This window comes from Heterodontus francisci, chromosome 5 (assembly GCF_036365525.1).
Source record: "Heterodontus francisci isolate sHetFra1 chromosome 5, sHetFra1.hap1, whole genome shotgun sequence".
NCBI lineage: Eukaryota > Metazoa > Chordata > Chondrichthyes > Heterodontiformes > Heterodontidae > Heterodontus > Heterodontus francisci.
The window spans coordinates 128,626,238-128,641,633 of NC_090375.1; the positions used below are offsets into that span (position 1 = coordinate 128,626,238).

The 15,396-nt window shown below is 44.0% G+C and overlaps 1 protein-coding gene across 7 annotated transcripts in view; it reads left to right on the plus strand.

Moving 5' to 3' along the window:
• The window catches only part of LOC137370043 (polyamine-modulated factor 1-binding protein 1-like), a 719,669-nt gene that overhangs the window by 623,680 nt on the left and 80,593 nt on the right, over positions 1-15,396 (plus strand). For 6 of the 7 annotated variants that reach the window (XM_068032077.1, XM_068032078.1, XM_068032080.1 and 3 more), the window contains one exon: positions 5,659-5,768. The exons of the other annotated variant lie outside the window; for it this stretch is intronic. In XM_068032077.1, the coding sequence (XP_067888178.1) occupies positions 5,659-5,768 (110 nt within the window). The remainder of the gene's footprint in view (positions 1-5,658; positions 5,769-15,396) is intronic. 7 annotated transcript variants of the gene reach the window in all.

Below are 15,396 nucleotides of genomic sequence, written 5' to 3' on the forward strand. Positions count from 1 at the left end.
TGGTCCTACCATCCATTGTATATTCCCTTGCCTTGTTCGTCCTTCCAAAATGCATCACCTCACACTTTTCAGGATTAAATTCCATTTGCTACTGTTCTGCCCATCTTACCAGCCCGTCTATATCGTCCTGTAATCTAAGGCTTTCCTCCTCACTATTTATGACACCACCAATTTTTGTGTCATCTGTGAACTTACTGATCATACCTCCTATATTCACGTCTAAATCATTAATGTACACTACAAACAGCAAGGGCCCCAGCACTGATCCCTGCGGTAGACAACTGGTCACAGGCTTCCAATTGCAAAAACAACCCTCTGCCTCCTTCCACTAAGCCAATTTTGGATCCAATTTGCCAAATTGTCCTGGATCCCATGGGCTCTTACCTTCTTAACCAATTTCCCATGCGGGACCTTATCAAAAGCGTTACTGAAGTCCATGTAGACTGCATCGACTGCTTTACCCTCATTTACACATCTAGTCACCTCCTCGAAAAATTCAATCAAGTTAGTTAGACATGATCTCCCCCTGACAAAGCCATGCTGACTATCCCTGATTAAGCCCTGCCTCTCCTAGTGGAGATTAATCCTGTCCCTCAGAAATGTTTCCAAAAAGTGGAGCGGGGTGCAGCAGTAACAGCAGCAATGTGGGGTGGGGTGCGGTGTCCAGAAGTAACAGCAGCAATGGTGGTGGGGATGGGGGGGTTTCCAGTAGTAACAGCAGCATTGGGAGGGGGTATCCAGAAGTAACAGCAGCAGTGAGGGGCTGTCCATTAGTAACAGCGGTGGGGGCTGTCCAGCAATAACCGCAGTAGTGGGGACTGTCCAGCAGTGAGAGTAGCAGTGGGGGGCTGTCAGGAACCGCAGTTGTGGGGACTGTCCAGCAATAACCGCAGTAGTGGGGATTGTCCAGCAATAACAGCAGCAGTAAGGGGGTGGGCCCAGCAGCATTCCAGTCACTGCATCAGTGAGCGGCAGCAGTACAAGCAGAGCTGGCAGTGTTTTAAAACTGGTGCCAGCACCTGCGTTTTTGTCAGCTGTTGCTGCCATCAACGCCTCATAGCTCACCTGGTCCTGCAATAGGACAACCCCGCGCTTCGGTTATGGAGTTGGCTGACCGCCACGTGATCGCAGTCGGCCAGCCGCATACATAACGTGGTGACAGCACCTGCTTCCAGTGCCACCGCTGGGACCTGCGCCAGCCTGACAAAATTCAGCCCCTAATTTGAGAAGTTCCACACTTGGAGCATGAATTTGTAAATTACCCTTTAGTTCTCAGTTGGAATAGAGAAGTATTTAGCTAGTTATAAAGAAATTGCAGCTCCAAATCCAGAATCACAGAATTGTTACAGTGCAGAAGGAGGCCATTCGGCCCATCATGTCTGCACCAGCTGTCCTAATGAGCATTTCATCTAGTATCATTCCCCTGCCTTCTTCCCGTAACTCTAACATTTTTCTTTTTCATATAACTGTCTAATTCCCTTTTGAATGCCTCGATTGAACCGGCCTCCACCACACTCTCAGGCAGTGCATTCCAGATCTTAACCACTCGCTGCGTGAAAAATATTTTCATCATGTCGCTTTTGCTTCTTTTACCAATTATTTTAAATCTGTGCCCTCTCATTCTCGTTCCTTTCATGAGTGGGAACAGTTGCTCCCTATCTACTCGGTCCGGACCCCTCATGATTTTGAATACCTCTATCAAATCTCCTGCAGCCTTCTCTTTTCCACGGGAAACAGTTACAACTTCTCCAATCTATCTTCGTAACTGACAATCCTCATCCCTGGAATCATTCTTGTGAATCTTTTCTGCACCATCTCTAACGCCTTCACATCCTTCCGAAAGTGTGATGCCCAGAACTAGATGCAATACTCCAGTTGAGACCGAACTAGTGTCTTATACAAGTTCAACATAACCTCTAATATTTCTTCCAATATTTGCCAGTTCTGAAGAAGGGTCACTGACCTGAAACGTTAACTCTGCTTCTCTCTCCACAGATGCTGCCAGACCTGCTGAGTATTTCCAGCATTTCTTGTTTTTATTTCAACATAACCTCCTTGCTCTTGTACTCTTTGCCCGTATTAATAAAGCACAGGATTCTTTCTTTTGGGCCTCCTTATCTCGAGAGACAATGGATACATGCCTGGAGGTGGTCAGTGGTTTGTGAAGCAGCGCCTGGAGTGGCTATAAAGGCCAATTCTAGAGTGACAGGCTTTTCCACAGGTGCTGCAGAGAAATTTGTTTGTCGGGTCTGTTGCACAGTTGGCTCTCCCCTTGCGCCTCTGTCTTTTTTCCTGCCAACTACTAAGTCTCTTCGACTCGCCACGTTTTAGCCCTGTCTTTATGGCTGCCTGCCAGCTCTGGCGAATGCTGGCAACTGACTCCCACGACTTGTGATCAATGTCACAGGATTTCATGTCGCGTTTGCAGATGTCTTTAAAGCGGAGACATGGATGGTCGGTGGGTCTGATACCAGTGGCGAGCTCGCTGTACAATGTGTCTTTGGGGATCCTGCCATCTTCCATGCGGCTCACATGGCCAAGCCATCTCAAGCGCCGCTGACTCAGTAGGGTGTATAAGCTGGGGATGTTGGCCGCCTCGAGGACTTCTGTGTTGGAGATACGGTCCTGCCACCTGATGCCAAGTATTCTCCGGAGGCAGCGAAGATGGAATGAATTGAGACGTCGCTCTTGGCTGACATACGTTGTCCAGGCCTCGCTGCCATAGAGCAAGGTACTGAGGACACAGGCCTGATACACTCGGACTTTTGTGTTCTGTGTCAGTGCGCCATTTTCCCACACTCTCTTGGCCAGTCTGGACATAGCAGTGGAAGCCTTACCCATGCGCTTGTTGATTTCTGCATCTAGAGACAGGTTACTGGTGATAGTTGAGCCTAGGTAGGTGAACTCTTGAACCACTTCCAGAGCGTGGTCGCCAATATTGATGGATGGAACATTTCTGACGTCCTGCCCCATGATGTTCGTTTTCTTGAGGCTGATGGTTAGGCCAAATTCATTGCAGGCAGCCGCAAACCTGTCGATGAGTCTCTGCAAGCACTCTTCAGTGTGAGATGTTAAAGCAGCATCGTCAGCAAAGAGGAGTTCCCTGATGAGGACTTTCCGTACTTTGGACTTCGCTCTTAGACGGGCAAGGTTGAACAACCTGCCCCCTGATCTTGTGTGGAGGAAAATTCCTTCTTCAGAGGACTTGAACGCATGTGAAAGCAGCAGGGAGAAGAAAATCCCAAAAAGTGTGGGTGCGAGAACACAGCCCTGTTTCACGCCACTCAGGATAGGAAAGGGCTCTGATGAGGAGCCACCATGTTGAATTGTGCCTTTCATATTGTCATAAAGCACAGGATACTGTATGCTTTATTAACCACTCTCTCAACCTGTCCACAGATAATGACCCCACAAAGAATTGCCTGCACAGCAGGAGAGGAGTGCTACAGCAAGGCATATAGTGCTACTAGAGTAGTCATCAAGAGAACCGTTGAGATCTTCAACGGTGCTTTTTCTCCCTTGACAAGTCAGAAGGTGCTCTGTAGTCTGTTCCAGCTTATGCATCTAGGATATTTGTAGCTGCAAAACCTCACCATACAAAAAAACCTGACTTTGAACATTAATGGTGAGGTGGCCTTAGCTGCTTTGAAATTGAAGTACATTTACTCAGAGAACTCTTCAATGACTGCTGCAAGGAGGATCAGAGCACAACTGACCATTAATGTCTGCTCTGAAATACATCAGTCTCAAACAGGTTGACTCCAGCCATTGCTATTCCACCAAAACCTGAATCTATGTCCCCACTGATCAACAAGCTAGCTTGTTTAATGGCAGCCATCAGATGTTTAATGCCTTGAAAGATGGTAGCCTGCATCCCGGCTGTTAGGGTCTGGAAGCCAGTACACAGGTTACTGTTTCTTCTGTTGCCAACTGGGACCAGGACATCAGTCTATGCTTCTTTTGAGTTGGAGGCATTGACTGGTTGCTGGCCACTTCTAGGATCCGACTGCTGCAGATATCAGTAAAGCTACCACATACTCCATTGAGGTCTGAAACAAAGAAAAAGCTTTCCTGATGTTGCTGCAGTTGAAGGACCCATATTCAATAATCAGTTGCTGCTACTCTTCAGAGACTGAGCTCGCAGCCTTTCTCGAATATCTGTCTTTTCAGGAAAGCACGCATGAGTTCTGGAATCTATGATTTCAAAGCCATGGGGAATCTTCTTAGCCACTGCTGGTAACATGCCACATCCTTACCCTCTCTCCATTCTCCTTTTGCCCTTGTGCTCTATGAATTATCTGGTGTCATGTCCTCATTCCACTATTTCATTTCCCCTGGATGAAAGAATTTGAGCTGATGCATGAAAGTGAAAAAGCAAGTGATGCAGTGTCAGTAGAACACAAGGCAGGATGTCAATGCAGGATTTCATGGGTACATTTCACCTCAACTTTCTGTACTCCTCCATCATCATCCTCCTTGCCTTCATTAAGCTCATAATCCATCAGGAAGAAGTATGTCTCCTCCCATGTCCCGAACACTAATTACTTGCTCGCACAAACTTAAAACCTCTTTCTCCACTTTGACCACTCAGTTCTTCTATCAGCTGTCAGATGCTGCCTCAGAGATTGCTAGCCTTTATCTAAGGTACTCAGTGTCAACAGGTGAAGTGCTTTTGGAATATTGAGATTGCACATATAATTGACAGAAAACAAAACTAAGGCTCAAACTGGTGTGTACTTAGAACACTGTATTTTTTTCTCTCACACACACATACAGCCACAGCATTTCCATTTTTAAGAAACAAGCACTAATATGAATTTTGCCTCAGTAAAGCTTTTGCTTTTGTTCATGTTATTTTGAAAAAATTTTCAGGAAAAACATCTAAAAGCTAATGAAAAAATATTCTGCAGTATAAATGACTGAACAATATTCATGCATTCTGGGAAGTTAGGACACTGTGCACTCAGACCCAAATTTAGAGTCATAGAGTCGTACATGCTGACCATAATGCCTATCTATACGAATCCCACCTGCCTGCATTAATTCCATATCCCTCTATGCCTTGCTCATTCAAGTACCTGTCCAGATGCCTCTTAAATGTTGCTACTGTTCCTGCCTTCACACCTCCTCAGGCAGCTCATTCCAGATACCCACTATTCTTTGTGTGAAAAATTTACCCCTTTGATCCCCTTTAAACCTCCTCCCTCTCACCTTAAATCTATGGCCTCTAGTTTTAGTCACCCCTACCATGGGAAACAGACTCTGGCTATTACCCTATCTATGCCTCTCATAATTTTATATACCTCTTTCATGTCCCCTCTCAGCCTCCTTCGCTCCAGGGAAAACAGACCCAGCCTATCCAATCCCTCTTTATAACTCAAGCCCTCCAAACCAGGCAACATCCTTGTGAATCTTTACAGTGGCTAGAGTTATAGTTGCAGGGCTACAGGGATAGAGCAGGAGAATTGGACTGATTGGATTGCTCTACAGAGAGCTGACATGGACTTGATGAGCCAAATGGCCTCCTTCTGTGTTGTAATGACTCTAAGGTACACTTGCATACAGGGAAAGCTTTACATGCTGCATTGGAAATTACTTAACTTTGAGATCCGCTTCATTCTAAAAGGGTTTGTCTCCCTCTTTGATCTACACCCACAGCTGGAAGCTCAGAAACAGGCTCTGGAAGCTACACAAAGAGATAACAATCGGTTCCATGAGGAAAGTGAGTTAATGGTCTCAAATGTCAATAAGTGGATCACAGAGCAAGGGTGAGTAAATTTTATTGTTGCTTAATTGAAGGATCATAGAATCTTACTGCACAGAAAGAGGACATTCAGCCCATCATGCTTAAGATGCTCTTTGAAAGAGCAAATTGTTGGAGCTGCGTACTGACAAGTCCCCGGATCCTGATGGATTTCAGCCTAAGATCCAAAAAGAAGTGGCTAGTGAGATAGTTGATGTGTTGTTTTGATTTTCCAAAATTCCCTAGATTTGAGGAAGGTTCCATTCAATTGGAAAATAGCGAATGTAACTCCTTGATTCTTTGGTCAGTGATCAGGGACAGGAGAGTGTGGCTGCAGCTGAGGCAGGTAAGGGGCCCAGAGGGCAGAAGTGCAGGAGCCTCAGCCTTTGCAATTATCCAACAGGTTTAAGATTCTTTCAGCTTGTTTGGATGACAGTGGGGTCTGTAGAGTGGATGAGCAACCTGACCCTGGTACCATGATAGAGGAAGCCATTTAAGTGGAGGGAGAAAAAAGGAATGTAGTGGTAGTAGGGGACAGTATAGTTGGGGGGATTGGCACTCTTCTCTGCAGCAAAGAGTGAGAGTCCAGATGGCTGTGTTGCCAGGGTTCAAGACATCTGCTCAGGGCTGGAGACAAACTTACAGTGGGAGGGAAGGATTCAGTCGTTGTGGTCCATGTAGGTACCAACAACATAGGCAGGAAAGGAAAGAGGTTCTGCATAGTCAGTATGAGGAACTAGGCCCTAAATTAAGAAGCAGAACCTCAAAAGTAATAATCTCTGGATTATTACCTGAGCCACCTGCAAATTGGCATTGAGCAAATAAGATTGGAGAAATGCATGGCTCAAAGACTGGTGTGGTTAAGTGGGTTCCAGTGATTCTGATGAAGGGTCACTGACCTGAAACGTTAACTCCGCTTCTCTCTCCACAGATGCTGCCAGACCTACTGAGTATTTCCAGCATTTCTTGTTTTTATTATAGCAGGCGATACTAGACCTGGTATTGTGCAATGAGATAGGACTAATTAAGGACCTCATAGTTTAAACACCCCTAGGTAGCAGCAATCATAATATGATTAAATTTTACATTCATTTTGAAGGAGAGAAGTCAGTCCAAGACTAGTATTTTAAACATGAATAAGGGCAATTATGAGGGCATGAAAGCAGAGCTAGCTAAAGTGAATTGGCAAATTAGGTTAAGGGATAGATGAATAGAGATGCAGTGGCAGACATTCAAGGGGATATTTCAGAATACACAGAATAGATACATTTCAACGAGAAAGAAAAATTCCAAGGGTGGGACCCGCAATCCGTGGTTAACTAAAACAGTTCAAGATAGTATCAAATTTAAAGAAAAAGCAAATAATTGTGTTAATATGGGAGGAAGGTCAGAAGATTGGACAGAATATAAAAAACAGAAAAGAATGACTAAAAGATTGATAAGGAGGGTAAAATTATGAGGGTAAAATTAAGAGTATGTGGGAAAGCTAGCTAGAAATATAAAGACAGATAGTAAGAGTTTCTATAGATATTTAAAAAAGAAAAGAGTTAACAAAATGAGTGTTGGTCATATAGAAAGTGAGTCTGGGTAATTAATAATGTATAGTAAGGAGATGGAAGATGAATTGAACAGGTATTTTGCATCGGTCTTCACTTTTGAGGATACAAGTAACATCCCAGTATTAGCTGTAAATCAGGAAATGGAAGGGAGGAAGAAACTCAAGAAAATTAAAATCACCAGGGAAGTGGTACTGAACAAATTGTTGGCGCTGCAGTTGACAAGTCTCCGGGTCCTGATGGACTTCATCCTAGGGTGTTTAAAGAAGTGGCTAGTGAGATAGTTGATGCGTGAGTTTTAATTTTCCAAAATTTCCTAGATTCGGGGAAGGTTCCATTAGATTTGAAGATAGTGAATGTCACTCCTTTATTCAAAAAGGGAGGGAGACAGAAAGCAGGAAACTACAGGCCAGTTAGCTTAATATCTGTCATAGGGAAAATGTTAGAAACTATTATTCAAGACATTATAGCAGGGCATGTAGAAAAATTCAAGGTAATCAGGCAGAGTCAACATGGTTTTGTGAAAGGGAAATCATGTTTAACCAATTTATTGGAGTACTTTGAGGGAGTTACATGTGCTGTGGATAAAGATGAACGTATTGTACTTAGATTTCCAGAAGGCATTTGATAAGGTGCCACATCAAAGGCTATTGCAGAAAATAAAAGCTCATGGTGGAGGGGGTAACATATTGGCATGGATAGAAGATTGACTAGCTAACAGGAAACAGAAAGTAGGCATAAATTGGTAATTTTCTGGTTGGCAGGATGTAATGAGTGGTGTGCCACTTGGATCAGTGCTGGGGCCTCAACTTTTTACAATTTATATAAATGAATTAGTTGAAGGGACCAATGGTGTGATTGCTAAATTTGCTGATGACACAAAGATAGGTGGGAAAGTAACTTGTGAAGAGGCCATAAGGGGGCTACAAAGGGATATAGATAGGTTAAGTGAGTGGGCAAAGAACTAGCAAATGGAGTACAAAGTGGGAAAGTGGGAAATTGTCCACTTTGGCAGGAAGAATAAAAAAGAAGCATATTATCTAAATGGTAAGAGATTGCAGAGCTCTGAGATGCAGAGGGATCTGGGTGTCCTAGTACCTGTATGCAGGTACAGCACATAATTAGGAAAGCTAATGGAATGTTATCATTTATCGCGAGGGGAATTGAATACAAAAGTTATGCTTCAGCTATGCAGGGCTTTGGTGTGACCACATCTGCAGTACTGTATACAGTATTGGTCTCCTTATTTAAGGAAGGATGTAAAGGCATTGGGGGAAGTACAGAGAAGGTTTACTAGACTAATACCTGGAAGAGATGCGCTGTCTTATGAGGAAAGATTGGACAGGCTAGGCTTGTATCCGCTTGAATTTAGAAGAGTAGAGGCGATTTTATTGAAACATTTCAGATCCTGAGGGGTTTTGACAGGGTGCATGTGGAAAGGATGTTTCCCCTTGTGGGAGAATCTAGAACTAGGGGTCACTGTTTAAAAAAAGGAGTCGCCCATTCAAGACAGAAATGAGGAGAATTTTATTTCTCTCAGAGAGTCATGAGTTTTTGGAACATTCTTCCTCAAAAGGTGGTGGAAGCAGAGTCTTTTTATATTTTTAAGACAGAGGTAGATAGATTCTTGATAAGAAAGCGGGTGAAAGGTTATCGGGAGTAGGCGGGAATGTGGAGTCGAGATTACAATCAGAGCAGCCATGATCTTATTGAATGATGGAGCAGGCTTAAGGGGCCAAGTGGCCTACTCCTGCTCCTAATTTGTATGTTCGTATGACTATCACAGCATCCTTTTGTCCAAAATCTTGAAGGAAAAGACACCACAAAACAACCATTCTATACCAACTTTATCCAACAACGCTTCCAATAATATATACAATATTCAACTATTCACCCTTGTGCTTTCTCTTGGTGACTATCTTGCAGATGCCTTTCCCTAGCCTACTGCTCCTATGCAGTGCTATCCCAGTGATTGCAGCATGGCTGGTGGAAGGCTGTTGACTTTCAATGAGGGAACCTGCAGATGGTCTTGCAGGATGCCCCCAAGCAGCTCTGGGCCTTGAGGGCCCGTCTTTTCCACATCAGGGGTAGGTGAAAATGTGGAGTGATCAGTTCAGCCATGAACTTATTGAATGGCTGAGCAGGCTTGAAGAGCCAAGTGGCCTAGTCCTGCTCCTAATTCGTATGTTCATATGTATGTCTTCTGATTATATCACCTCGACATGTCAACAGCGGTCTGGGCTGGCTGGTTGATGAGCAACAGCAAGGGCACTGGCTGAGTGGCAATGGTAGGAGCATGAATGCTATCAACCTGAGAAAGGACAACAGGTTTGTGTGTCACAGAGCCACTGCCATTCCTCCAGGTCATTGTCTCAGCAATCACAGTAATCTGCTGGAACAGATTAGTGCACTACTGTGAGAGCCTGCAAGAGTCTTTAAGCGCTAGAATCGTCAGCCATGATGATCGCAGTCTGACCCTGTATGGAACCCAGCTGGGCTTGCCTGGTAATAAGCCGAGATCTCATGACCTCATTTTCCACTGGAGCACTGAGAGATTGGTTGGCTTCTGCTTGTGTTGCAAGGAACTGTTCTAATGGAATTGGCCACCAATTTCACACAGAAAATGATGAACTCCAAGCTCTGGGCAAAGTCCTCTGCCAAGTTGGAGCCAGTCTCCTCCATGCTCCTTGATTGTGACAACAAGTTTTGCGACAGGCCTACCCATGCACCAAGCATTTCGGTGTGCATGCCCAACAGCCTTTTCCTGTACACAACTCCATCGAACTCAACTGCGACCTCACCCTCTGGGAAGCTGGCACACACACACCTTTCATCCTGGCCTAGCTGCAGCTCACGCGTGCCTAATGACTCATTATGTGTTGATTCCAACGCTATATTATCCTCTAAGGTACAAGCAGTACCAGTATTTGAGCTCGTGGCTGCAAGGGACAGATAGGTGACGGTGCCTCTTCCTTAGAGGTGTGCTTTTCCTCTGGGCATCTCAGGCATCATTGTCTGGCCAGGCAGCAGTTCTTGGGTATCTGAAAACATAAATGCACAAAGGGGAGTGTTGGGTTGAGGGAAGGTGGGTGGGGTGGAAAACACCAGCTGCATCTTGTACTCCATAGTAGATTGCAGGATGAGGGTGAAGTGTGATTTGAGAAGGTGAATAGACAGGAACAAACAATCATCCTGGATTGTTTCAACGATGCTGGTTGCCACGGCCTCAGTGACAAAAGTGTCCATAATGTCGAGCACTTACTCATCCAAAGAAGTGAGGGCATGCAGTGGTGCTGACTCCCAGCAGTTTGTTGCTGCTGCCTCCTGTAATGTGCCATCTTGTCCTGCAAGATAGTGGGAATGACCTCAGTGAGTATGTTGCAATGTGTGTGAGAGATGTGCCTGTCATAGCTGAATAGCTGGAAGCATATGGAAGCTGTGAGATCTAGCTGTGAGGCTAGGTGTGTGAGGGTGAAGTGGAGCATGTGAATGTTAGGCATGAAGCTTGATTCCTAGAGATTGCGGAGTAATGGAGGTGTGGTGCATTGAGAAGTGTGTGAGGTTAGTGGTGTAGTTGGTAAGATATGGCATTTGAAGATGCATTCACTGACCTTGACCACTCATATGAGATCATTGAACTTTTCCTGCTGCTGTATCCAGGTCCTCAGAACCAAACACCTGGCATTGACCTCAGGGGATATCTGCTCCCACTGCCTTCAAAGTGTATGTCTGGAGGGCCTCCTGGTCCCCTGGGGAAAGATCACCTCTCTCCTTTGGAGTGTTGGAATTCTGCAGTTGTTCTCCATTTAAGTAATACTTTGCTTTTTTATTGTTCCTGCCAAAATAAACAACATCACATTTTCTCCACACTATAATCCACCTGCCAGATTTTTGCCCACTCACTCAACCTATCTATATTGGTCTGCAAGCTCCTTATGTCCTCTTCACAACATACTTTCCTACTTATCTTTGTGTCATCTGCAAATTTGGCTACCATGCCTTCGCTCCCCTCATCTAAGTCATTGATATGAATTGTAAAAAGTTGAGGCCCCAGCACAGACCCCTGCGGGACTCCGCTTGTCACACCCTGTCAATCTGAAAAGGACCCATTTATGCATACTCTGTTTTCTGCCAGCCAGCCAATCATCTATCCATGCTAATATGTTACCCCCTACACCATGAGCTCCTATTTTGTGCAGTAACCTTTTATGTGGCACCTTCTCAAACGCCTTCTGGAAATCCAAGTACAGTAGGTCAATGGGCTCCCCTTTATCCACAGTGCAGGTTACTCCTTCAAAGGACTCCAATAAATTGGTGAAACATGATTTCCCTTTCACAAAACCATGCTGACTATTCCCAATTACCTTGAGTTTTTCTAGGTGCCCAGCTATAGCCTCCTTAATGATCAATTCTAATACCTTCCCCATGACAGGCATCAAGCTAAGTGGCCTAAAATTACCTGTTTTCTGCCTCCCCCCCCCCCACTTCTTGAATAGGGGGGTATATTTGCTACTTTCCAGTCTGATGGAACCTTTCCAGAATCAAGCGAATTTTGAAAAATTAACACCAACGCATCTACTACCTCATTAGCCCCCTCTTTTAAGATCATAGGATAAAGTCCATCAGGACCCGGAGACTTGTCAGCTCGCAGCTCCATTAGTTTGCTCAGTACCACTTGCCTGGTGATTGTAATTTCACCAAGTTCTTCTCTTCCTTCCACCTCCTGATTTATAGCTATTACTGGAATGTTTTTTGTTTCCTTTATAGTGAAGACAGAAGCAAAATATTTGTTCATTTCATATGCCATTTCCTTATTATCTACTATTAACTCCCCTTCTCGCTCTTTAGAGGACCAACACTCACTTTACTTACTCTTTTCCTTTTCAAATACCTGTCGAAGCTCTTGCTATCCATTTTTACATTTCTAGCTAGCCTCCTCTCATATTCTAGTTTCTTTCTCCTGATTAACCTTTTAGTCATTCTCTGCCATTCTAAATATTCTGACCTACCATCTGACTTGCCACTACTCTTTGCACAATTATATGCTTTTTCCTTAAGTTTGATGCTTTCCTTAATTTCTTTAGTTAACCACAGATGGTGGTTCCTCCCCTTAGAGTTTTTCTTTTTGTAGGAATATACTTATCCTGAGTATTCTGAAATATCCCCTTCAATGTCTGCCACTGCTTCTCGCTTGATCTATCTCCTAGCCTAATAGCCCAGTTCACTTCAGCTAGTTCAGCTTTCATGCTCACATAGTTGCCCTTATTTAAGTTTAAACTATTAGGCTTAGACCCACTCTTCTCTCTTTCAAACTGGATGTAAAATTCAATCATATTGTGGTTGCTACTACTTAGAGGTGCCTTTACCCTGAGGGCATTAATTAATCATTCCACAATATCAAGTCTAATATAACCTGCTTTCTGGTTGATTCCAGAACGTGCTGCTCTAAGAAACTACCTCAAAAGCATTCTATGAACTCCTCATCCAGGCTACCATTGCCAATCTGATTTTTCCAGTTTATATGTAGATTAAAATCGCCCATGATTATTGCCATCCCTTTATCACAAGCACCCAATATTTTTTCTTGTATATTTTGTCCTACATTGTGGTTACTGTTAGGGGGCCTGAGGACCGCTCCCATTCACAACTTCTTTCCCCTACTATTCCTCATCTTCACCCAAACCAATTCCACATCCTGATTTCCTGAACCAAGGTCATCTCTAACTATTGCACCATGGTTCTGGTTTTTCCTTCTCAGACAGTCTTGCCCAGCCACTTCCAGCACCTGCTGCAGCCAGAATGCACTTCCCCTGAAAGAGATACAGGCTTGTTTTAAATTTTGCGGTTGGATTTAATTGGTGCAAACTTCCCATGAACCTGGGCCCCCTCTGTGCATGCAATCACTCAGCAGTGAAATTAGCACTGGGCTGCATGCCACAGTCAAGAAAATGAGCATGCAGCACAAAGTTTATGTGTTGCCTGCATCACCTCCATTGGGCATGGGGTCACTTTTGTGATTTCCACGCCAGCTAACCTGCCTTGTCGAGTTTTTAACCCTTAGTTTTGTTTTGAGTTTTCAACATTTTCTGATTCACTTTCTTTACATATTCAGTTTAGCCATGTCTCAAATTTCATGGATTATTTAGAATCTGTTCCAAGCAGACTTATCTCACTGAGTAAAACAAATTTTCTTCATTTCACCCCTGGATTTTTTGCTAATTATCTTAAATCTGTTTTCTTTCATTACTGATCCTCCTGCCACTGGAAACAGTTTCTGCCTATCTAGTCTTATCAAAATCCTTTATAATTTTGACCACCTATATCAAATCTCCTTTTAACTTTCTCAAGCTTCTCTAGTCTCTTGACATAACTGAAGTCCCTTATTTCCAGTACCATTCTGGTAAATCTCTTCTGTACATTCTCCGAGGCCTTGATCTTCTTCCTGAATTCTGGTGCCCAGAATTGGAAACGGTACTGTAGCTGAGGCCTAACCAGTGACTTATAGAGATTTACCATAATTTCCTTACTTTTGTACCCTATGGCTCTATTTATTAAGCCAAGGATCCTGCATGCTATTTTTACAGTCTTAACTGGTCCTGCCACCTTCAAAATGTAGGGCTGGATTTTCAATCCAGGGTCAGGAACCTGACACCCGGATTATTACTGTGACCCAGCCACACACCACCATATGCAAAGCCCCTAATTAGGCCAGAGGCGAGCTCAGTGCCCAATTAGTGGTGCTGGGTGCTGTCTGGAGGCAGGAACTGGCTGTGGAGTGCAATGCTGATAGGCAGATGGCAGCCATGACTGGGCTTGCCGTTGCTTTGCAGATTGGAGCAGGCAGGAAAGCAGAGCTCCAGCAGCCTCATGGTGCACACAAGTGGTCAAATGGTTAATCATAAGGTACTTGGCACATCTGTTCAAGTGATGGCAACTTTATGCCACTGCTTGAGCAGCTCAGTTTGAATAACCCTTTTTGTTAACCACTTTAATTCAGTCGCAACAACATAGTATGGTTCCCTGCAGTGCTTCTAAAAGATGTGCACTAATGTGCCTCAGGCTGTTCACTCTTCCTGTTCGTCGCTTTGAAAATTTCTTTCTGGACCTCTCCAACCTGTTAACAGGCTCTTCAATGAGCTTAACGGACAGTTAATTGGAGGCGAGTGGGTTGCCATCTTACCCTACCCATCGCGCCCCTTGCCCTTGCTTTGAAAATTGCAGCACATTCCGGAAGGGTTGGAAGACTGACACGCCATCCGGAAGCACTACAACACCACACATTAGAGATTTGGTCCACTCTTCAATAGTACTTTGCATCACTGGCCAAGCTTTTCACTTTCCTCTGAATAAGGCCCTTGCCATCACAACCCCATCATGAATAAATCAATTGTTATCCTGGCATACCTGTGACATGGCTCATAAATGATAATCCTTTGCTCCTCATTGAGTCTCCCCACCCGATCTGCCTATCAAGTCCCATCTGCCTGCTCAGATCGTCGTAAAAGATCCAACGGCATTATTCAAAGGAGACCAGGGAAGTTCTCCTGGTGCCCTGATCAACATTGATCCTTCAACAAACACCAGTAAAAAAAATATTTTAAAGAGGTTATTCTTCGCATTACTGTTTGCGGGTCCTTGCTATGTGCAAGATAGCTGCCATGTTTGGCTCTAAACCAATGACCACCCTGAGCTGTTTAAATACTTTGGGATGTCCGAAGGGTATAAAAGGTGCTATATAAATGCAAGTTCTTAATTAATAACAAGAACAAGAGCAAAAAAAAGGAAACAGTATACCATTGACTAAAGAAAACTTAAGAATGAAGGGGTCACCATGACAAATAACTGTAAACCAATGACATGAGGATCAGACAACATCCTATCTGGGAAGAATAACTGCAGCTGTAATGCAAATACAGCACTTATATATGATGGAAGAGGGTGTTATTGTCACCTGATGTAGGTCCATATCAATGACAAATAAGTATCTGAAGGTATCAGCAAGCATATTGAATGTGACTTGGCTGAGCTCCAAAAGTACACCCAGGGTGCCAACTGCAGAATAGTGCTTACCAATTATACTGTGATGAATTATTGCAT